Source organism: Vanessa cardui, chromosome Z (genome assembly GCF_905220365.1).
Source record: "Vanessa cardui chromosome Z, ilVanCard2.1, whole genome shotgun sequence".
Classification (NCBI taxonomy): Eukaryota; Metazoa; Arthropoda; class Insecta; order Lepidoptera; family Nymphalidae; genus Vanessa; species Vanessa cardui.
Window position 1 is genome coordinate 15,134,435 of NC_061154.1, and position 25,753 is coordinate 15,160,187.

Consider the following 25,753-nt stretch of genomic DNA (forward strand, 5'->3'; position numbering starts at 1 on the left):
TGATTAATTTATTGATTGATTGAATTCACCAATGTGTATATAGCTCGTTGTTTGTATTTGAGCATACTGAATTATATATGAGTCGCCTGTTTGTATGTTTGATTTTGAGCTATTGAGAGCTTCGATATATTGTACAACACTGTTACAGTAACAGTCTCACTTTTGACAAACTCCAGTTAAGCCGAAGCTACTGGACCTTTTAACATACATGCTTTACAATAAAACACACATAAAATGCTAATATGCCACGTCCAAATAGACGGACATTGATCTTTTTTATAAAGCAGTTTTTTCCTTAAGCATATTTTGTTGATTGACATTTTAAAAGAGGAGTAACAAAAGCGAGATCAATCTTGTTTGTTACCGTCCGCCGCAAGCTAATTCGAAGCATGTCTGACTGAATCGAGAACGGGGTAAAGATTGAATATACCGCACAAATTTGGGGTTGCACCGCTTAGGGTAGTCACTTTTGGCAGCCTCGAACATCACAGTCACTTTAGAGCGTAGATAGGTATAGCGCGTCAAGTGTAAGTTGGCGTGTGGGAAAAACATGTACTAAGTTTTTTTGTTCATTTACATCTTATTTACCTTTATTAAGAAAACTTACGCATAATCTATTAAAAATGAGACGTAGAGAATTATTTTCTAGGGAGATATTGGTAAAATAAACAAAAAAGTGGCAAGACAAAGGGTGTAGCAGGTGCTGCCACAGGAACGCCAACTTATACTTGACAGTCTGTATAACGGGCGTATATATTTGATGTCTCACGCCTGTCGTTATCGCCGTTCACAACTACTTACTATGGACCTATTCCATTTGCTTCTTTGGCGTGTCTGATTTTATCGAATATGCGTCTGCATTTCGTTCGGGCAACATTTCATTTTTTAAAGTGACGAGGGTCCGAGAGCAGTGTTAAAATTTAACAATAAATTCAGCCAAGCGTTTATCTTCAAAACAATGCAGAAAATGATAATTTCTTGAATGAAAACGTGTTATTACGAAATGCGAGATACATCTCGTATTCGATAATATATTTTCGTGCTTTCCGAAACTTGACCAACATAGATATATAGTTTAAAGTTATAGTATAACATATTCAAACAATATGTGAGTCGAAATATGAAATAATTTAGTTTTTTTTTTTTTGTCATTTAAAAGCTTCACAATCTTTAATTTTTAAGTATTGTGTTTCGATGTTATAATGTGTTTAAATTTAATTATGTTTCATTTAAAACAAGTTCATAATCTTTTGGTTGCCATTAACGATTTTTTATAAATCCCATCTCAGTTTATATTCCTTCCAAAACATGAGTTGTCGCATACTTCATTATCGTTCCACAAAAGACAAGCTTGGCCTTATAGCGAATAACGTGTCACTTCAACACATTTTTTTATTAGAAATAATATAAACTGTTTGTAGTAGTTGTAATTTCCGTCTAGCATCATATAAAGTTTTAAAGTAAAAATTATTTGAAGTATGTAGATGTCTAAATAGAGTCTCTGAAAGGCAATAAAAAACTTTGCTTATTTATCCTCTATTATATGGTTATTTGTGAATTGTATTACTTTATGAAACAGAAAAGTTTAAAATGCGTGCAGTATTTAATTAAAATCTTGCTTTACTAAAAGGATTTATAGACTTTGATTAGTTGGAAACTTGGTGTTATACTAGTAGCTATGCGCCGGTACGAATGCAGCATGTAAGTAAAGCCTCACACATGGCTTCTTTCACCAACGAATACATCATTATATTAAAAAACTTGAGATCAATTGCGATCGTATTCTCTATATAATTTTTTATTTTTTTTTCTCAATAACGTATCGAGAACCGAAATTTAAATATATTATCAATGATCGGTTAAAATCGGAATATCGGTTAAAATTTCTTCATAAATGTTTAATGAAAACTTCATATAAATAAATTGGTTTGACAATATTATGAAATATATTTGCGTTTATTTGGTTTATGGTTCAGAGAAATGTAAATAATTTATGGAATAGAATTTCAAGAATAAAGCGGCAACACGAGCAAAAACTGAAATACCTATTCATATAATTAAAAATTAATTAGTTTTCGATAAATCCTATTACGAATTGAATGAATATTCCATTCGTAAAAGAAGAAGACTGAGAGATTCGTTAATGTATTCCTAATTATATCTTATTTACGCTCATTAATATTGTTTATCTCCTTTTTCTTAATTAATTATACTTTTCACAAGAAATAGTGGGTTTCTCCAAACAAAACTCCTTTATTTAAAATATTTTTTAGGACCTTCGCAACTATTTTCCTCGTACTAAAATTAATTATTTGTTAAATTGTAACAACGGGTTAATTCCTATCAATAATCCTGTTTATTTTTTACACATTTACGGTAGGAGCTCTTTAAAATGAGACCGTAACTGAGTTTTTGTGTGCAGCTATATGCCGTCCCATAACCACTGGGTCAAAAATCGGCCCACGCTATTAATATATAATATTATAGCAATTTATTAATACATAACTCCATATCTTATTAACTCAATAGGTGGCGGGGGGGTTGATACATTCCAGAAATGCTAGCATTCTTGTCTCCATTCCATTCTTTCTTGCTTTATTATAAATCAGTCAATTAGAATATATATGAAATTTTACTAGTAGCCAGAGCTGATTTTATACGAATAGTCTGAATTACAAAAACACCTTACTCAAAATATTTTATTTAATTTTATATTAGGTTGCCAATTGTTATTTTTCAAAAACAATCAACGTGGCCATTTATATTTAGATGGGATAAATATTATTCGTTCTAGTTTGTTATAAATGGCCGAAGGTTTCAGCGTAAATATTTTTTAACCAGTAAAAGAACCCACAAAAATTATATCTCAAAGAAATACGACACATGAGTCTTTTATATGCAATTTCTGATTCGATACAAAACCCATTAACAAGACAAAAAAACCTTTATCTCACGAAATATTGCTATTGTAATGGAAATAATAAATCCAACTGTAACTTTTTTTTTATAGAATAGGTTGGCGGACGAGCCTATGGGCCACCTGATGTGGTAAGTGGTCATCATCACCCATAGACAATGACGCTGTAAGAAATATTAACTATTCCTTCGTCAATTACATCGTCAATGTGTCACCAACCTTGGGAACTAAGATGTTATGTCCCTTGTGCCTGTAGTTACACTGGCTCACTCACCCTTTAAACCAGAACACAACACTACCGCGTACTGTTGTTTAGCGGTAGAATATCTGATGAGTGGGTGGTACCTACCCAGGCGGGCTTACACAAAGCCCTACCACAAAGTATCATAATAAAATTGAAAAAAATCAAGAATATTTATATTTACAATGTTTTTTTCCGCCGTAACAGTTATTTTCGCATGAAGGAGTCTAAAAACAGATTTAAAATATGCATTGCAAATTCCGTTCACATTCAATACTTGTAATACTTTGTAAAATATTTAAATGAAAACTGCTTTTAAAATAAGATTGAATAATGGCCAGGGGTATTGGAGTAAAAATGTGTTCAGCATTGAATTCTCGAGAGTACTTTAAAATCAAAATATATTAATAAATTGCAGTTAACCCTCACAGGGAGGCTTTGTGCCGAGCCTTCATGTGAAATGTAATACTCATTACGACAAGACTGAATGTCAACTCGAAAGTAGTGAGAATTATGTTTTTTCAATGACCTAAAAAAAAACTTTTCAACAGAACGTTTGCATAATATTAGGCGGAGACATTTTATTAGAATTAAAGCTTTTACCGGTATTGGATTTTTCCGAGATTAAATATGTACTTGAATGACGTAGTGAGTATGATGGTACAATACATTTTATGGATAATTTTGATACCTGAAGTTATTTTCTACTTGGAAAGATTATTTTATGCGAGGAAGTTAGGGATACATATCGATTATTAAGGTCAATATTTCTGAAATGCATTTAATAGGACAGTATTTTAAACGATAACGATGTTCTTACTAATAAAATATTTTGAAGAAACAATTTTCTTACAAATATACGAGTTTATTCCTTACTATACATAATATATATAACCTCCTTGCACATTTTGTAATTCCAACTCGTACTTTATAATTTTATATACGTTTATTTTAAAGTACATGAATATTATAAAATAATTTCGTATACTTAAATTAATATATTTTTGGAGCGTTATAAGTCTGTTTCAATATTTCGTACTTGTCAACAAGAGAATTGTTATAAGTTTAACTTCGTAAGCAATTAAATGATGTTACAAAAGCTTACGTTTTAATAACGTGGGATAAATATACTCGAGCTCGTAAAGACCTACATTAATCATTCAGATAACCTCGTACCCTCGATATTTGGGGATTAACCTTCGGCCGGCAACTTGAATCACTGATGAATTACTTTTTTGCGTGTTATATCGGTTAAGATACGCCAGAAAAGGTAAAAATAAGGATATGTACAAAAATCTTATAATTTAGAAACCACGTCGGGGTGCTTATTCTACCGAAAAGAATCTGTAAGGAATTCGTTAGTAATTTAAAATTTTCTATATACTATATAAATTATTTTCAAGGAGAGATCCAGCAATTATTGTGTTTTTGATTGATTTAAACAATTAAAACAAGAACAATATTAATTTTGCACTAGATTATTATTAAAAGTATATCCTTAATAAATTCGTTAAAAATGTTTGAAATCTTACGAAAAAGAAACGAAGAAGGTGTTATATATTTTATTAAATTAAATTTTTATGTCTAGTATCAGAATTAATCTAATTGTTAACATAAAATTTAACTGTCGTAATTTTTTTTTCTTGAATTAAATTATACGTATTCAATATAACTCATTGTTAAAGAATAAAATTCTATCCTAGACTCATATCGATGTTATATGGCATAATAAAACATTTTCCGTATAAGTTGTAGTTTTACTTACCTCGATCAAAGTCATCAAATGTTTCATGTAGTCCGCCTCCGTGAAAATAAATTCCTTTATAACAGCTTGCCTTGACTGTTCTTTATCTGGTAAAGCTACACAAAATAAAAAGGGTACCTATGTAGTGATTTGTCAAAATTTGGACTTCTAAAATTGTATACACTATTTCCAACTGAAATGTCAATCGACTAAAATTTCATTATTCCCTCGTCTGACTAATATTATAAATAAGCCGATCGCCGTGGGATTGAGTCAATAAAATATAATAAGGTCAATTAAATATTTTAGGTATAATTTCAAGTAATATTATGAAGCAGTGGGTCGAGATGGCCCAGTGGTTAGAACGCGTGCATCTTAACCGATAATTGCGGGTTCAAACCCAGGCAAGCGCCGCTGATTCATGTGCTTAATTTGTCTTTATAATTCATCTCGTGCTCAGCGCTGAAGGAAAACATCGTGAGGAAACCTGCATGTGACAAATTTCATAGAAATTCTGACACATGTGTATTCCACCAACCCGCATTGGAACAGCGTGGTGGAATATGTTCCAAACCTTCTCCTCAAAGGGAGAGGAGGCCTTTAGCCCAGCAGTGGGAATTTACAGGCTGTTGTTATGTTATTATGAAGCAGAATAGTGAGCAGTAGCGTTATGGTTTTTTTTTTTTCTTAAATTAACTTTATTTTAGGACTTGGTACCGAATTCGCAAGATTTCCTGTAGATAGAACGTTACACAAAACTAATGTACATAAAGTTATGCGATAAACGTATATAAATAACATATATATTTATCGCGTGTAACAAAACAAAACTTGCTCAAGTATAATAAATGCTTAAAATAAATAATTCATATCATTGGCATGATAAAAAAGGGCGAGTTAACTGAGTCACTGCGCTTAAATATCAGCTAGTTAAAATATTTAAATAATAAAAAATATGACTTTCACACATATATATATATATATATATATAAATTCAAGTTTATCTTTGCTTTTATTATAGATTCTCATATAGATAGTTCCAAACGAAATAAAACCCGCTGTAATTTCGTTCTAACGTTCGTCTAACATTGTCCCGACGTTCGTTAAAGATTCCCTTAATTTTATGGGTTATCTACTATTTGTTGCGTCGTAAAATCATCGTACGGAACTATCTAGGTCGAAATATCGAATGCAATGGCATTTCTTATTAAATGTATTATATAACGACAATGTTGCATGAAGGTAAAAACATCAAAGTATCGTAATAAATTGTCAGTTTGTTTTCATAGTCCACTACTGATATTTGATTAACGTAATTACGTTTAATCGTAGTCGTAGTTCAGAATGCCATTATACTTATATGTCTATGATTATATCAGTAACTTAATTCTGCCTTTTTGTTTCCTTTTACAAATACAGTATACAATCAATAAACAATTCTATATATAATATTTTAATTAAATGTACGGCATAATATTAATAATGTGTATTTGTGAGACAGGCACGATATATAGTTTGCATTCGCCGGTACGCCTCGTAGGTTCATTGGATTGATATAAGGCCACGCGAATCCATCCCCAATTTCTATATACAAACCCGAAGTCGGGATGATAAAAAGTTATTGATTTTTTTTTTGTGTAAACCAGAGCCCCGAAAAGAAGGTTGGTCCTGCGTCTGAACTCTTTTCCGTCATATTGAATAATATGAGTGACAGAATAGATGTATCCTGTGTCTCCCACGAGACTTGCCGCCGTAGCCGAAATCGGCCGGATGACATCGCACGGTACATAGACATTGTAAGGTGTTATTTGTACGATGACTCTTGCAGTCAATATCAATGTCTGAAGTCGAGGCCATCGGAAATTTTCTTATATATTTTTGTAATGCTCAAACAATCAATGGCCTTAATTATATAAAAATATATCAAAGAATAGAGCGATTACGAGTGGAAAATATTGATTACAAAATATATTACTCCAATCGTTAATAGTTTTACACTCTATATAGAGTTGACACATTATTTTATCTATCTATGTCAGTGTGTCGATACATCGCAATGAAGTAACATTTAGTAATATTAGTCTCGGTAAAAAAATCACAGATTATAACAGAGATATAAATTTTTCAAAAGGAATTCGTTATTATTCTTGAGAAAGCCACGACGTCATAAAAAGACAAAAGGTTCGGGCGGCAATTACAAGGAGTTGCCTCAATTATACTTTGTAAAAGTGAGACAAAATGAAAGTAATATTTCATTAAGCTTAAAGGTATCTGAAGCTATTTAATTTGTTTTCTCTTATTGCTTCTTTGTTAGTTAATTTGCCAGCGTAATATCTTTAATTAAGACCATAATTCCTGGTTATTGTGGATATAAATCATCGACACAACTTTAACAATTAATGTTTCTTTGCGTATCATGACCCAATGGAATCGATATCGTAGATATTTTCATGTCTACGTGGAAATGGAAATACTATTTTGTGTTTTCATACATAACGTTTAGTATTGTAAGGCTTATGAAATCAAAGATCAAATATGTTAATTTCTTAACAGGCTTTCCTTACTCAACAACTTTGCCCTACTTTAGGTTTGGTGCCACAAAACTGGATATACAGCCTCATATCTTAAACATTAGATACTCTAAAATATAAGAATTTATTTATTAAATATAAATAAATTAAAGCAATTAAACACAACAGTGACCGCCAATAAAAATCTTTGCGGGCTTTGGACCTATATAGTCGATAATTCTTTATTCATTGTTAGTTAAATTTTTGTTCCTTTTTAGACCCTTCAAATTAATATATTGTTAAAATATTAACTTAAACAAAATCATCCATGAAACCCCCTAACCTACCTTTGCTCATCCCCTAGGGAGATGTTTTACATAAATCCGTTTTATTGAAGGTTTACGTTGTATAAGAAACATACAACAAAACCATCATTTGAAATTGTTAAGTTTGTTGTTGCACAATGTCATCTGATGAATTCTCTCATCCCTTCTCACTTCTTACTTATCACTTCTAACTCAGGAAGTCGAGATTCATAAAATCTGTTTATATGCTGAGTAATAAGCGATTATGCCAAGTTTAGTACTTTAGCATAGTATTTTAGCACCAGATGTTACTTAACTTCCTTCTTGAAATTCATTTTTATGCATACTTATATGAAACATAAACTACATAATATAATCTTAGTGTTATAGTATTACAGAGGATTGATATAAGTCAGTAAGTGAGAGATTTGTAAAGATCGATTTTTAAAGTGCTTTTTTTACAATTTATTTACTAATTTTGACAGAGTAACAATAAAATTATGCTAATCAATAGATTTTATTTATATCGTGATGTATAATGATATCAAAGATGTTTTATGAACAATATGTTCGTGCCTATTACGTTGCAAATATCTTGTGTCAGTTTCGACAGCGCTTGCCACGAACACTCCCGTATCTACCAACGTTTGTTTCCAAATGCATAGATGTAAATGAAAATATTGAAATACAAATGTAATCTACCTACTTACAATTAACTATACAATGTTCGTGTTTCGATTGGTGAAAAAACTTAATTTGAAAGAATGTCGAACTAAATGTTCATTCGTAATCGTAGATATAAAGGAATTTCCATCGCATACATTTTTAAAATATATGATAAGAGTATAGCGTACACTGGCATATAAACTTTAAATTTATTTTTGGAACAAGATCTGTTACAGTAAAGTGAACTGATGAAATCGTTATGCAAGGAAAATAACGTTATTCTTTTTCGTTAAACGTTAAACTTTAACGTTATTCTAACAATTATATTTTTTGCAATATTACATAGCGATTGTATTTTTTTCCGAACGGTGTCCCAAGACATATCTTTTTTTATTGTTTAGTTTGAAATGTGGACTTAGTCTTTGAAACGATAATAATAGTAGCAGTAATAGTAGTGACATTATGACGAATTTATTACGCCCTGGACGGCGTAGAATTCCAACCTTCACTATAATTAAGGCATCAACCTGTTCGCTATCGCTGCGTTATCAGCACGTTTCATGGTTGACTTAGAAATTTGTAAACATCGGTTAAATTTAGAAAAAGAAATATTCTTATCAAAATCTACGAAACATTATCCTTAATAGTGCGTAATGTATTTTTTTTTATGAATTTATTTTATGTTCCTTGTAAGATTCATTTCTTACATTCATTTCGTTGTAGATAATTACGAAATTTTCATTACGGCTTTAATGTCGAATCCATAAAACAGGATCTCTGTCGACGGAAGCTTACTTAAAATAGATTTTTAAAATTTTATAAGTCGATATTGGTTTATTAATAATCTTATTTGGTTTTTGCTTTTGTAACCTTGTAAGAGGTTCCAAGGTATTTTCCGATGGAATAGTTCAGTTAAATTACATGCAAGACACAGTAGTAAAGTAAGATAAGTTCCAGGATAAAATTTTATTTTTACAAAATATCAACGTATTTTCATATATTTATCCCATACAGAACATTTTAGTTTTCGCCGCAACATGCAAAATGTTTTACCAATATAATGTGTTATCTGATAGGTAGTTTAATATTTAGCAAGTCAACGTAACTGTGATGGAACTGTTCCGAAGTTTCCGATACGCTATTGCGGATGGCGAAATAGTCCAGTAAAACAACGCTGTCGCTAAAAGTTTTATATTTCGAAATGGAAGGGTGAAATATTTTGTAAAATATTTACAATATGCTTTAGATACGATCTATACTGTTATGCTTTAACGGCTTAACCGATTTAAGTAAAATTTTGTATGGAGATAATTTGAGCCATGGGGACGAACTTTATTAATTTATCCCTCGAGAGAGTAAAATATGAAGGAACGGTTTTTGTGCTACAGATGAAGTTTAATGAATTTCGAACGTTCAGCTGGTTTATAATAAAAAGGACAAATACATACTAAATAATTAATAATAAATTATTTATTAAGCGACGATATTGCAAAACTTCAGTGCCTAAAAATTATACGAGATTAAGGATTAAACTTCGCTACAACTGCATTTGTTATTTCCGTTTCGTTCTGCATGTGACGTATTATAGTAGACAAGTGCACGCTCGACTCTCATAATCCGATACGATCGGAAAGTGTTCAGACAGAGAAACAGAACCTACAAGGAAACTCAACTACCCTGCATTTAACTTTAAGAATATATTTACGAATCCATCCATTCCGCGTTTATCGATTCCCATCAACCTATACTACTATATATAGGTACTATCTACCAATTCAAATACTAAAACAATTATTTTTAAATCTACATAAAATATACGATAAATATCGAAACACCAAATTGTACAGTATATTTTAATTTTTATTCTTCTATATAATATTTCGTTGTTGCATGTAAATCCAGCCAACAAGTATAAATCTTAAAATATTGTTGTGGTTGCGTTAAGTTATAGTTTTATATGAGAAAAGGTATACACTGCCAGGCATCCAGCTGCCAAGTAACTTAGAGTATAAGGATTAACTGAGCGCATGTGAAAAACTGCTCCGCGCGGTTTTACATGAATTAAACGTTACTGCTCTGCTCAAGCATAATTTTTTACATTCTTTCTACTTTTATTTTCTTATTACCTAGTTTTACACCTAATAAAAGTAAGACTATCTAACGCATAAACATTTTTACCTGGTAATATCTCAATTTCGGCTTTATAATATTAGTCAGACAGGTCCAAACTCTGACAAATAAATAATCAGTCACAATATATCGTGTAAAGTTAGTTTGTAACGAAGATTTCGGTGACACTATATTTGTATTTTTTAGTTGTTATTTCGACTTGCCTAAGGTGTGTGATTAGTTTGAAAGTAAATTGAAATAAGCACTTACTTTTCCAGTTGAAAAATTCATCGTAGTTCTCCTCCTTGGTGGCCCACAGGAGGTACGCGTAGGCTTCTTCTGGAACAGGCTCGACGTCAAATCCTCGTAATGTAGGGACGCCGTGTTTGGTGAACTCCGCCAAAATATTGGCCAGCTCATAACGAGCCTGTGAAAATTCCAATGATTTTAGTATTCGGAATGCAGAAGAAATACATGCGTGCTAATGGCGCATTATTTTTTATTGGTAATCATTTCGGCTCTTAGACCATTCAATTCGTTAATAGGTCACCAATTTTGTATCTCTTGTACTGTGTTGGTTAATATATGGCATAAAACTGGCCCCTATGACAATATTCGTCTGTTGCTCTTTCACGACCAAGCGACTGAAGGAATTTAATGATATTGATATAAATCAAACTAGAGCCCTTAGGCAAAACATATGTAAGCCTTTCCTTTATGCCTAACGCCTGAAGATCAACTGATAAATCTGGAACAGGGGAAGGCGATAACTAGTACTCCATATATGTTATTAACGGTAAACATAACATTATAAAATACGGATGAATGGAAGATCTTCTCTGAAGCGGTTCTAGTACCAGTTACTAAAATGTAAAATAAAGTAAAGAGATATATGTTTTATTTTCGTCTTAAAATTCTGATAGAATAAATATTGCCGTTAAGGCATTTAAATCGGTCTTACCCCCAGGCACGCCAATAGAAAATAAGTGATAATACAAGGTTTACGTGAATGAATATGAACAACTAGCATAGGGTCCCGCTGCGGGTGAACTAGAAACTAAGTCAGAATAAGGTCGCGTTACAGAATTATGAATCGTAAAGTCCCTTTGTTTATATTTTACTATTATTACTAGTTTACCAATGACGCCTAAACCTAGCGCTCCGCTCGTTACTAAATTATACGCCGACTCATCACTCAATCTAAATTACACTTAATAGCATGGTAAGAACTACATTTTATGTAAGTTAATTTAGCCTACCCTGTACACAAAACTTTAATTCGTATCCTTTTACAAAGCAATATACGGATGCGTGCTTAGTCTACGCTTGCTTGCACTTATAGTTTTTATAAGAATAGAATACATAAAGAAATACTACACAGTTTTGCTAAACCTCTAAAAAGGATATTAAAAAGACGTGAAACCACTACGGGACAGATATCAAACATAAAAACTGATGGTAATTTAAATAATTTAAAATTATGAAATATGTTAATTATATATCGCAATGAATATATAGCTTATACGCCACGCCCACTTAAGAGAGCAGAGAGTGGCAGCGGAGAGGATGGTGGTATAAGATACCCAAATGCTTTTTTGCGGTCACATAAATAATAACGATTATAGACTCAAATCAGTATAATATACCAATCGCGTATTTCAACCACAAGAGGGCAAAAGCCAAATAAACAACAGGTCGAGAGCTCAAATAATCTATGGTATTTATAACGGATTTGCGAAAATTGGAACATTGGGAATAAAAGAAATTGGATACAAGATGTCTAGTGGAAAACACTACTTATTTATAATACAACGCTATTATTCTTTATCCGAACTATTGGCAAGTTATATGGAATAGATACATCGAAGGTCTTTCACTTAGAAAATAGGCTATACTTATATTGACTTCGAGCTGATATCTAAACCTATGTGAGATGAATCTAAGCCGAAGTTGTTCAACGCAGACAAGCATCACCAAGCCTCTAAGTGCCTAATGTTTTTATAAACATTCAACAAACCGTCATGGATTAGGTGAATTATTATTAATTCACCTAATCCATGACGGTTCAGGAAAACAGCGATGAAATCAACGTGTATCGGATATATCCACCAAGAGGCCTTGAAACAGCGTGGTTGAACATTTTCCTCAAAGGCCTTTAAATTAATATATATTTCCAGGCTTTTACTGTACCGCTCTGAAGGATACATAAATAAAGCTGAGTTCACAATGTCTAATCTAATGTATTGACAGGAAATTTTATCAAGGAGATCGAATGGGAATGTTATTCATATAAAGAACTCTATTTTATTTTAAAGGTTAATAACCTTCGTCCACGGATTTGCTTGTATGTCTCGTTATTTCTTATACATCGCGAAATAAAATATCAACTGTATTGTATATACAATATCTTTATAAATAGTCTATATCCCATTTGACAAAATAATCTAATTCTATGCCAAATTTATTTAAATTAATTGAAGCGTACTTGAATTACTAATTAAATTAGATTTGGATAGACATGGCTGATTCACTGCTATGGTGCTCGCTTATGATTTAAAAATCGAATTAACAAAAGTTTCCAAACTTTATTAAAATCTTTTTTTACCGCTTTAATTTCAATATCTGTATCAAAGAGTTCTAATTGCATTCGATTTATGAATTCAACTCGTCTAAGGCCGCTACAATATGAAGTTTGAATTTTTGTTTCGCCTCGCTTATCGCCAATCGGGCACGGTAGAAGCAAATGGATGTTCAAGTTTGACCTAAGCCACTGGGGCAATTTACCGCCAACGTAACCTTACAACATTTTTAAAGAAATTTCGATCTATTACGCTGGCCTTTACTTGGCATTTATTTTCTAGAGGTGCATAACCTTTAATGAACCCTTACTTTATAACATGAATAAGGTGATAATATTAGTACTTATAAACATAAGGATTTCCAACTTGTATCAAAGACCGAAACCTTTTGATATCAGAAGTTCTGAAATGAGGTCAGTAAGGTAAGGGTATTTTTAATTTTAATAATAAAGATTAAATAATTCTTTGTTCTTGTATTTAATTGTTATAATTTGTTCATATTAATACCTATTGCTTTACGAATTTAAAAACGTGAATGAAATATGTATATTTTATCCTATATTATGTAGAACTGATGTTTGGTGTTCACTAATCACATTTTGTAATTAGTGACGCGCGTTCATCACAAAGAGAATTTATGCCAATACACATATACATTTACCGATCTGTTTATAATAATTATCCACGTTTGAATCCGATATGAAAGTGCAATTTTGTTTGTACGAATTAGTACAACAGTATCATATCTCCTGCGCTAATGGCGGACGTGGCGTTAATTGTGTAGGGTTGCTGAACTTACATCGAAATCAAATCAAAATGTTATCGTGGACTATTATAGTTTCAATTACCAAAATATTTAATGACACCAAAAACTGCAATATGTAATTCATTATGATCAATAACGTTATGATATCTGAACGAAATCAGTAAAAGAAATACATTTTTTTGTAAATTTTGGACAACATCACATATATTACTCTGATCCCAAGTAAAGTCGGTACCACAAACACCCAGACCCAAGACAAAATAGACTAATCAATTTTCTACATCGACTCGGCGGGTGACCGAACCCGGGACCTCGGAGTGGCGTACCCGGTGTACACACTACTCGACCACGGAAGTCGTCAGTCGTCAAAATTCGTAATGTAATTAAAATATTTTATGTAATATGGACAGTTTTATTGAGAACTTTTGCGCTTTCGTGCGTCAGCTTAAACGGCATAAAGAACGCAAACGTATCATCATTAAAATTCGCAATAAAAAACGAACGGCGACTTGGATGTTGAATTAAGATGAATCTGATGAATGAAAATTATTAAAATGTTTTACGTTCAGTGAAAGACTCAAGAGAACGTAGGTATGAATTAAAAATACATTCAAAATTGTTTAATTTAGTATCTAATGACAAGCCAATCAAAAATGAAGTGATTCCTTTACGCTGTGGTAGTTTGACTATGGAAAACAATAATGACAAAACAAAAGAAAACATTACACAAATTCCGCTAATACTAGAAACCATGTCGGTCAAACTCTCAGTAGTTTGTTATGTTCTTTAGTATAAATATATTGGATTCATAATACAAGGCGATCTATCTATTAAACACATGAGGATAACCGATAGCAAAACAATAGTTTTGTCAGCAAAACGATAATTTTTACCTTACATATTATGTGAGTACATATTATGTGGTGAGTGAGCCATTGTAACTACAGGCACAAGGGACGTAACATCTTAGTTCCCAAGGTTGGTGGCACATTGACGATGTAAGGAATAGTTAATATTTCTTACAGCGTCATTGCCTATGGGTGATGGTGACCACTTACCATCAGGTGGCCCATATACTTGTCCGCCAACCTATACAATAAAAAAATATATATAAAACAAAAAATCTTCCCCAATAAATTCGTACATAAAATAAGGCAGCATAAACGAAGGCAGCTATTATATGAAACGAAGATATGAATCTCGGTGAAGGTTTTATATTTTGTACGTTTGGGGTCGAATTATTCGCACCGGCGAGTCGAACCTTGTTTAACATCTCAGGCATCATCAAGATCCGCCAATTACCTCAACCTACATCTTCGGACGAGTTTGACCACACAACTATGTTATACATTATACAGCTTTTCGAGGGATCGTTTAATTTCATGACGCGTTCAATAAATAACTAACTGAAATAAACGGAAACATTAGCATTTAATGATTATATATATGTATTTTACATTTATGTTATTATGGAAAGGTCAATAAAATTTGTTATGTCAAAAATACCTAACGATTTAAAAATAGAATGTACGAACCCGGAAAATAAAAATGTAATCAAATCAAAGGGTAATTAAAGCTTTCGAATAAACTTTCGCATATAATTATATAGCTCATACGATTAGCCCCATTAGCGTGAGCAACTTTTATAATATCCAAACATCAATTAGAACTTCGACTTTCAACCTTACGACACGCCCAACGATTCGATCGCCACTAATGACTGTGAATCGAGTCCGATTTTCACACGAACGAATTTAATACGAAGCAAGCAGAGTTCGTTTTGCAGATAATCGAATTACGAGGATTCGTAACAGTATTCATTCAAATCGACGGACTAATATTTGTGCTGTAAGTGCAACGAATGCAACGCCAAGTAAATCCTCCGTCCGGACGAATTAACTCAACTCTGTTGATCTCGTATGTAAAAAACGGTTTTCGTGATTTCAGGTGATAAAATTACTAGCTGTAAATTCAGTTATTCTTATAATTATGGAACTATTTATCAACATCGACATGCTTAAGATTTTTTGTTCATTTATTAAAACTTTTTTCTAATTAAAACTTTGATTGGTAAATAAAATAAAAAACAAGTGGCTTTTTATTTTATTAATGCTTCAATCAAATGCATCACCAAGCTGCTCCGCCTTATGCACACCTACAAGTGATACATACAACAGAATTTCAGCTACCATACATACTACATACATACGTATTTATTATGCGCAATTTCTTAATCTTTAGGTCCTTCTTTGAGAATTAGACATATTATAATATTTACATATGAATTACTTATATTTTTTATTGCAGAATATTCTTTATCATATATGCAATACATACTAGCCTTTATTCGAATTTCTTTGAAGCTCATTCCCTTGCATCCCAACACAAATATGCAGGATATAATTTTCCTGAGATACGTTATGCGACAACTTTTACAATTTTAAAGATTCGATACACGATGAATTTATGAAACTGCATTTTAGGATGCTTTTGGGAATTGAACATTCATATTGATGTTCACAACTTAACTGTTTTTCGATTTGGGATAATATTTTCTGGTGTATTTTATTCAATTAAAATTACTTATAATAATTCAAAATATATGATGTAGATTTCTGAAATAACAAAAAACTAAGAATATGTTTATTATGAATAATAAATATAATTTTTAATTCGATAATATTAAAAAGATAGTCTTCTTCAAATAGAAATGTAAATGGAGAATATTAAGTATTGTGGCGTTGTAAAAAGATATATTTCATGGAAATTTGTATGAAATATTAAATACAATGGCCATACTTAATTATAGATAAATTATTTAAAATTCGAAACATATTCAGAACAAAACAAAAAAGATTTTAACTAAGGACACCGACCTCTCCTCTTAGCTCCAAGCTGAATATAATGTCAACTAATTCCTAATGGTAACAGTATTACATCAATAGTTATTGCTTTAAGTCTTTGGGTTTTTTACCATAAGAAATTGCTCTGAATTGCTTAACTGAAGCACGATTAGGTAGGTCAGGATAAAATGGCGTCTCATAATAATATTTCATGCTCCAATCTGTTGTACAGCAAATGTGTGGTTGTACTTTAGTCATTTCCCCATTTATTCCTAAGAATACTATAGGTTTTTAAACGGAGGTCTCAACTCCGAGCTAATTGGATTGCAGAAAGTATTATACCTTTCAAGTTCTTAAGGCCTTCTTAAAACGCGTTCTTCAGACGCAAGTCACGGTTCGCGTGGTCGTGAATTTCCTTTTTTATACATGTGTATATATAGGAAATGGGTGCCACTTTTATAACTAATTGTTTACATTGTGGCTTACGAATACGTTTTCTAAGCCATGTTTGATAAACAAATACCTATTTATTATAGGTATCTTATTGGTGTAGTGCACAGCTTGTAAAGGTATTCAGGTAATTCAAATAGGTACGTACACAAACAAGTCCTTGAGGATAGAGGAAGCTTGGTTTATTCATTGATTCGTTTTACATAATTGAAATCAGACTACAAATATCTCAGCTTTATTGATAGTCGATTGATTATTATTTTCTCAAAATTCATATAATATGTGAACAATGCCTTGAAATAATAGTGCAGCTTATGTGCATAATATCGTCATTTTATTAGATCACTTTTGGACTTTCAGTTTTGTGAGTTTATTAGAATTAACTCATATCTAACACCAGCCGTTGTCGCAACTAACTGTTTGATATTTATTTTACATTGTTCTCAAAAAGAGTTTTTGTTTGTCTGTGTACTAATTATAATAACTATGTAACAAACATAAAGTCCTGGCTTGTTATAAAAATTGTTTTATAAGATAAAAGTAGAATTTTTCGTGGAATGCTGATGCTGACTTCGTTTGAAAAAAAATTATAAAATGAATGTAATGTTTTAAAATATGGCCCAAGATTACCCAATTTTTAGACAAGGTGATGCGTAACCGAAGATTTCAGATAGCCCCGGCCAGCACCATTGGATTTTCGTGTGCTTAAATCTGCCCTTAAAATTCGCCTCATGCTCCGCGGTAAAGTCATGTAACATCGTGAGGAAAACTGCGTGTTTCGAATGAAAATCTGGCTCATGTGTATCCAAGAACCTGCATTTTAACAGTGCGCTGGGATAAACTCAAAAATAACTTTTGAAAGAAATGAAGGTGTTAAACCAGTAGGGGTATATTTACAGACTTTTAATTTTGTATTAATAAAAAAAATCTTAACAATAACATTGAAAATTAGATACACTAGGGGATCGCGATGTGTTACTTAGCCTGGTCGGGTGTCTAGTTAATTAATAAAGCGAGAGACTGTTTCTCCTGTACTGCATTAAAGAAGTTCAGTTCAGTTAGTGAGAAGCATATATCTGTTTATCTTTATAATAATTTGCCTTAAACTTGTGTTTATGTATATAAATATACGAACACGTATTAACAAACATCAAGTTCGTGAAGCGTTCCTTCTCTTCATAAAGAGATTTCTATATCAAAACTTTTTAAAGAGTACATCTGATCATGCTGCTCCGTAGTAGGCAACAGATAACGTAGGATTCTTATCGATTATTTCATTCACATCCCAAATGAGAACAATCATAAAATATAAAACAGTTGTTTAGGTCTCAGATTATAGCCCGCGATTTAATTAGGAATCCTATATTCTATCATTATATAAATATGCAACATTTTAAAATTTGTCACATGTAAGGCGATAATTATAGCGATAATTACACGTTCAATCGTGCATCAGTTTAATCCGTAACCTTGGAGCAAAGTTTAATCAAAGTGAATTGAAGGATTGATGGCCAATAATAGGTGACCATTAGACGTTCAATCTGGCATCAGTTCAATCCGTAATCTCGGACCAAAATTTAATCAAAGCGGATTGACGGCTAATATTAAACTTAAATAATATAACTCAACAAAAGAGTTAAAAGGGAAAGCTGAGTGTATTATTATACAACCATTTCGATATTAAATTAAACTGATAGACAAAAATGTGTTCAATTTTTGTTTTTTAGAAATGGTTACAATATTTTTAAAACAATAAACATACATAATCTGTTATGTATGTGCGTCAAAGCTAATCGAATGCCAGCCGACTTCTGATACGGAAAATTTAGAGTTAATATGATACAGATTGAGGAGACGAATCAAAACATCTAGTATGATCCGATATATTGGTCAACCGATCCATGAGCTACACGATGGATCTGACATCAATCGTACCACTGACGCCGTATTGTATACCTAATGGTCATCTAACAAGTATCGGTTTCGTGACGCAATTTGTAAAAGATCCACTTCTTATTAGTTCAAAGAGAAGATTGTTTTGTTCGCGAAGTGATTTTTATTTATTATTCACTTCATTCTATTGTATGTTTTGCAGCTGTCCTGAAGTAAACTTACAGTCGACTAGAATTGAATTTCAATGTGTATATTTTTAAAATATATTAATAAGCGACAAAACTCATTGTCAAGTTTCTCGTTATGTATCTTCACTTAACAATAACAGACAGTAGGTGAAAATTCTATATAATTTTGGCTCAACGTATTTCAAATACGATAAATGTTTTAAACTAAAGTTAGATAATAAATTTGTCTCCATTCGGTTTTGGCTTCGACTCAAAACGATGACTACCGCCGATAAAAGTCGTTAAGGCTCGCTATATGTACCCATCCCTGAGTACGACTTAATCCTAAAGAATCCAAACATGTCAGAATAATACAGTTCTTATCAACTAAAATTACATTTAACATTTAGAGGCGAAAATCTATAGACTGAAAAAAAATACAAATAATCTACTAACAAGTGAGGATAACATATCAACTACCAATAATAAAGGAGTATATAATGGTACAACCATCGAACGATCAAATGCTGTACACAGTGGCAACACGCCAACTCACGTTTAAAGTCGTGTCAATACGAATACAACTAGATTTTAAAGATCGAACCTACATCGAAAGTAGACAGCACTTTTTATAATTTCTCTTCTTTCTAATGATACCCTCGGAACTTCGTAATTCTCTCATTTGCAAAATTTCTATCATTTGATCGCGCCAATAATGTTTAAGGTTAATAGTATCTGGTATGAAATATATTTTATTAATACTCATCCAAAATTATTTAGTTCCACAATCATCTTTTTTTTATCTGTATAAAATATATTTATAACAATATTAATTTGTTCTTATGTTTTCTTCGAATTTCGATGGTACATTTATAAGGTGCTGTCAATAATACTAACAAGAAGATAAGATCACGTTAAAGTGAGAACTAAAAATTCTATAACAAAAAAAAAATGCAAAATAATGACATCAATAAACATAAAGGCACGTTCATGCAAATCTAAAGTGATGTTTTTATAATTTACAACACACAGCACGTACATCTCATGCACCGACTTACATCTGGGCGGCCGCCGACGGGCGATCGGAAGCCGCGCATGGCTGGGCTTTCGCTGCGGGCACGCTCTCGTCTTAGGGATTTCATTTTTTTTTATAGTGTACTCTCGTTTGTTAATTTAAAAGAGCCGTAAGACCTGTATGAAAAATATAATTTTATAATATTTCGTAAATAAATGCTAAGCTTTGTAAAATATACGTTTCATGGGTGGGAGACGAGATTTTTCTTAGAGTCTTCTATAATAATGGTAGATTTGATTATAATTTCGAATCAGTTTAAGCCAATGTAATAAAATACTAATTTTATTAGCATTTGAGTTGTATGCTTTTTAGGATGCATAGTTAATAATGGATATTTATTATTGATCATACATTTCAATTAAAAGAGCAGAATCGGGAAAAATATACTTTATTAAATTAGCTAGCGGTTTTTTAAAATAAATGATGTTAGGTAAACGTAAATATTTTGATTTGCCATTTATAATTATTTAAAATAATACAATGTAAGCTTCTAACTGTATGAATAAAAATGGCATAAAAGTTCGCAGTTTGAAAAATATTGTATAATAGTAGACTGTGGAAACAACAAAATTAGATTGATGAGGTCACGCGGTTTATAACGCGGGTTGGGTTGTTCTTTGGATAACAGCTACGAAGTTGCTGCCGTGCTTCGAAATGCACCGGCTGCGATGGGGGACGAAAGAGCTATGGCCTTTAGTCTGTGAATTATAGAACCTGCAACGCGATTGCTTTATCTTGAAATCAGTATCTTGATTTCCTTATTTTGTACAAAAATCGAATAATCTTTTATGGGAATTAATCACGATTTACGATCAATGTTTTTTCACAACAATAACGGTTTTTCTTTTTTGGAAAACTTTACGTCTGATTTTTAAAACCTTGTTAATTAAACTGTTTCATAGCGAGGCTCGCAAATGACGTAAAGTAAGAACCACCTTTTATTATTTGTTAAAAGGAAAAACACGTGATTTAAATTGAACGCGAATGAAATCCAGTCATAGTTTGATATTTCCATTTTTGCGCTGAAAATATTTAAAAGGATTTTCAACGTTCGTTATTTGCTCTTCAAAAAAGGGATGAAAAATCAAATTGTAACACTTTTGAAACTCATGGACTCTCACACTAGCAGGACTTTTATAATTAAAGATTATTGTCACTCTCTTTGTGAGTGGTCCAGTACTTTTAAACTTGCTAACTAGATTTTTAGTGTCATAACTCTTTTAGTGTCATAAAGGAATTTCTCTCTTATAACTATTTGGACAGAACGAGATATGCTAATGTCATAAAATTTCGAAATAAGATTTCTGTTTCAATTTGTAACATTATTATTTATTAAATTGGTAACAACCTATAGTTACCAATTCATACCATTGGTATACCTATGTTTACTGAATAAAACTTGAATTTGAGTTTGTGATTCCTTTGCGAAAACAAGAATTAAATACAGTTTGTAATGAAGTAATTTTATTATATTATTTGGTAAACATACAAAAAAATCATTTAATAATACATTATTTTAGCATCTCAATCTTTTTAATGTATTTATTTTATTCTTTAATATTAATATATAAATAAATATTTGAATCTCTTATTGTACAAAATATCTCGAAAAAAAACTTTATTTTTGGTAAAATATTACCTTTGACGTTTAAAACCTTTCCTCACGCTTTTCTTCAACCCGTGGGAGCGATTTCGTGAAAAGAGACGGAAGTTTATAAAAGAAACTTAGGAAAACAAGCGTTATTTGATTTGACCAATCAGCGCGCGGTGTTAGTGTCGGCCGTCAATTGATATGAACCCATTTTCCGAGGTAACATGTCAGATGTTGCACATCATCGTACGGCTTTTGTATAACTCGCTCTTTTTTTTTCATTATTGCCTAAAAATTTAGATAAATATCTGCTGATCATATTTTTATTTTTGGCATTCCATGTCATGAAATATTTTTTAAGAAATATATTAATTGTTTTTAGGAAAAATATGAACAATTTTAACAAAAGTGACATTATAATTTCATATTAATGATACGTAATTATTTTTTAACAAAAATCTAAGCTTGTTTCAAGTACGGTCAAGTTTTATAAAGGCAAGTGTTTTCCAGTAATATAATGACTATTGCTGTTACGATTTTTACCTGACCCTATAATATGACTCTCTTAAAAAACCCAAGAGTCATATAATTACTATACATTTGAATTTGGACTGTTTGTCCCTAATTTTTATGGCATTATTAAATTTTTGGATATTAATTATTTCGAAACAAATGAATCAAATTATAATTTCATGTAACATAGAGCATGGACATTGAGAATGTGACCATCATCGTAAGGAGATAACAATATAAAAATAAAATAGGTACAACATTTTGCAGATTGTAAATGGAAAGCCGTTGAACCATCTAAATCCTGCCCGTAACCCGTAGTCCGTAGCCCGTAGCGTAATGCAGGCTATGTGACACTGTCATACTAATGCACTACGAATCACTCGAAGACTAACATCGCCCATGCATGTTTCTGCATGTCTTATGACTGAATGTGTGTTCGTTTATTTATTGACTTAGATTGTTTTTTTTTATGTGTGACTATGTGTAACTATGCCTTTACATGACTGATAGTATATGATCGGACTGACCTTATGTGAACATTTTTATGTGACTATTTTATTATGTTTGTCTGTGTGGGACTATGCGTCAAATAAGTATCTGTGTAACTGCTTTCATGCATGAGACAAAGTGATTGATGAAGATACATTGTGATTAGTATAAATATGTACAGGACAAATTAACTATTTTGGCTAATGTAAATAAAATGTGTTATTTCAAAGATGACATTATTATTAACTCACGAAATATTTTTTTACAATTGGTATTAAGGTATATATAATATGGTTAGAAATTTAACAAATTATTCAAATATTTAAAATTAAAATAAATTGAATTTTTTTTACAGATCGATCGTTTTATTTAATATTTTATATTAATTAATAGTTTATTAAGCATTATTGAATTTAAAAAAAGAACTGTAATTTTGAAATAAATTATTTATAACGATCATATTCTAGATAACGCTATACATGATAACAAACGCCAGATACTGAAATTAAGAAATGAATTTCTGCTCCCTTCAACTCTTATTACCATAGATTTACATTTTGCGCCGGCAATTTGTATTTTTTGTTAAAAAAAAACCGATACACGGCCGAACATTCGTAACTTAACGGTATTTTGAGTCCTCTAATTTTGAGGATCAAGTGATTTTGTTATACGTTTTTGTTTTAGTAACATTACATTTATCCGTCGATTTTAATTTGTCTCGTTAAGTTAAACACTCTGAGCGAGTTGTGAAAACTTTTAGCGGAATTTCTTTCTCGGTACTTTAAAAAAATTGTTAACAGAATACTTCTTTATGTAAAATCGTAATTTGATTAAACTTGAGAACTGTATCTGAGCTAGAACTATATTTTCTTTAACTTTATGTAAATAAACTTTATTAGAACGAAGAGATTTTGGCAGATAATTTTTTTAAAAACTTTGAAATAAATTATAAATTGTAAAAAATAAGTAAAACTTTATTGATTAATTAATTTATAATTTAAAATGTATAGTTGCAAAAATATAATTCATTTAAGTTTAATTAAAACTTTTTTTTATGGAATTAACTATTTTTAAGCGCTCGCGGAGTTTTTATTAAATAAGTTAAAAGAGATATATTTTTTTTTTAATTTCACTTGTTCACTAACTTTGACTTACCTTTGTACTGAGCTGCTCTGGTTCGAAGGGTTGCTCGTAGCGCGTCGGCGGCCGGTGGAGTTCTTCTGGTGCCGAGGGTAGTCCACCCCTGGTTTATATATCATCCGAACCTGCGCCGGTTACCTGCGCATCTTACCTCCTCACCTCTAACCCACCTACACCGGATTTATCTATCTTTTATTATAAATATTTGACCAAACACTGATTTAAATCTCTTGAGTTTGCGTTTAAAAAAAATAATGTTTTAAATTTTATAAAGAAGTAAAAGGAAGAGTTGCCGAAGCAAGTCCTATATTTGATTAGAAAGTCTGTTTTTTTTAACTAAGTAATTCGGAAATTTCTTAAACTTGTTACTTAAAAATAACTTTACAAAAAATTTTGTATACTTATAATTATAATTAAGTTATATTATAAATATGATTATTAATTGTGAGTTTCGTGTAATTATAATTTACGATTATAATTGCAATAAAATATTGTGTTTGTTTTTAGAATATTTTTAGCGCGTGAGACTTAACCATATATATGTACAAGTAGCTCTTTTCTGCCCTTGAAATTATAACTCATCTTGAACTAACCGTGAAAGTAAATATTGCGAGTAAAAAGAAAATAATCAAATACTCCTGCATGTCACAGCATCTCTTATTAGATCATCGTGTTGGAATAACACTAACGAGCTCCTGAATACTTTACTATATTCCAATTTTATTTTATAAATACAATATCATGTTAATATATTTTTGTATTCAAAAATGTACATTCGCTAAGTTTTATAATTAAACATATAAATACTAATTATGAGTTATTTCTTCACTTTAATACGAAATCTGAAAATTCCTTTATTAATTTCAATTGACTCTAACGGTATTTTGTTTAAAACGTCCGACGGCACAAACGAACTTTTGGAAAGGGATCCGACGACAAGTCTCTCAAAAAAGGAACAGCGTTCGAAACAAACTATATCGACTTTGGATTACAAAGGGCTTAAAAGATAAAACAAGGATTTTAAGGAAGTGCAAAGTATGAAAAAGGAAAACGTTTTCAGTTATTAACTTACTTTTGTTACAACAGCCAACATAATGTTGATACGGAAGAAAATTCTTAAGTAATCACGTGTCAAAGTAATAATTTCTAAAATAGATGTATGACGTGAGCAGTTGTTATTGTCGTTTACGACCGGGTCTTTCTAGTACGATAGTTTCGGTTGGAATGTTAATCGTAATCGTTACCGAAATGGTCTGTTTTGTTTGTAAAAATCTAAAACGTTCAAAGATATCGATGTTTATACTTAGAAAGATGAATCGCCTTGAAGTTACCTGTATTAAATAATATTTTTAAGTATTTAATGATAAGTCAATGGTGTAACTTTTGCAATAAATAAATAAATGTGTAAAAACTGTGGCAGGTGTAAGAATTTGTATATAAGGTAATCCCAACAAGCAATTCTGTAGTAAAAAAACGGATTTGAAAAAATTTACAAAAATCGGGTGCAAATAAGTGATATGTATCCTGAGAGTTATGCCTCTCGAATGTTATATGTTCTCCAGAGTAACGGCCGAACGTTTTAATATATATTTTTTTTCACATCCCTTTATAAATATCCGATGTATGTTAAGAGACTTTCTTTCCTCAAAAAAAACTTATTCCAAATATGTAAAAATTAGTACATATTAGATTTCATCAAAAATTTATTTTTAAAGCGTCGTATTATTGAAGAACAAGAGTATATGGTGTGGCTAC

At 31.3% G+C, this 25,753-nt stretch overlaps 1 protein-coding gene across 1 annotated transcript in view; it reads right to left on the reverse strand.

Annotated features, from left to right (window-relative positions):
* Positions 1-25,753, reverse strand: part of LOC124542959 — a 46,116-nt gene that overhangs the window by 9,869 nt on the left and 10,494 nt on the right. Inside the window, exons 5-6 of the mRNA XM_047120920.1 lie at positions 10,763-10,919; positions 4,924-5,018 (exon numbers count right to left, since the gene is read on the reverse strand). Of these exons, the coding sequence (XP_046976876.1) occupies positions 4,924-5,018; positions 10,763-10,919 (252 nt within the window). The remainder of the gene's footprint in view (positions 1-4,923; positions 5,019-10,762; positions 10,920-25,753) is intronic.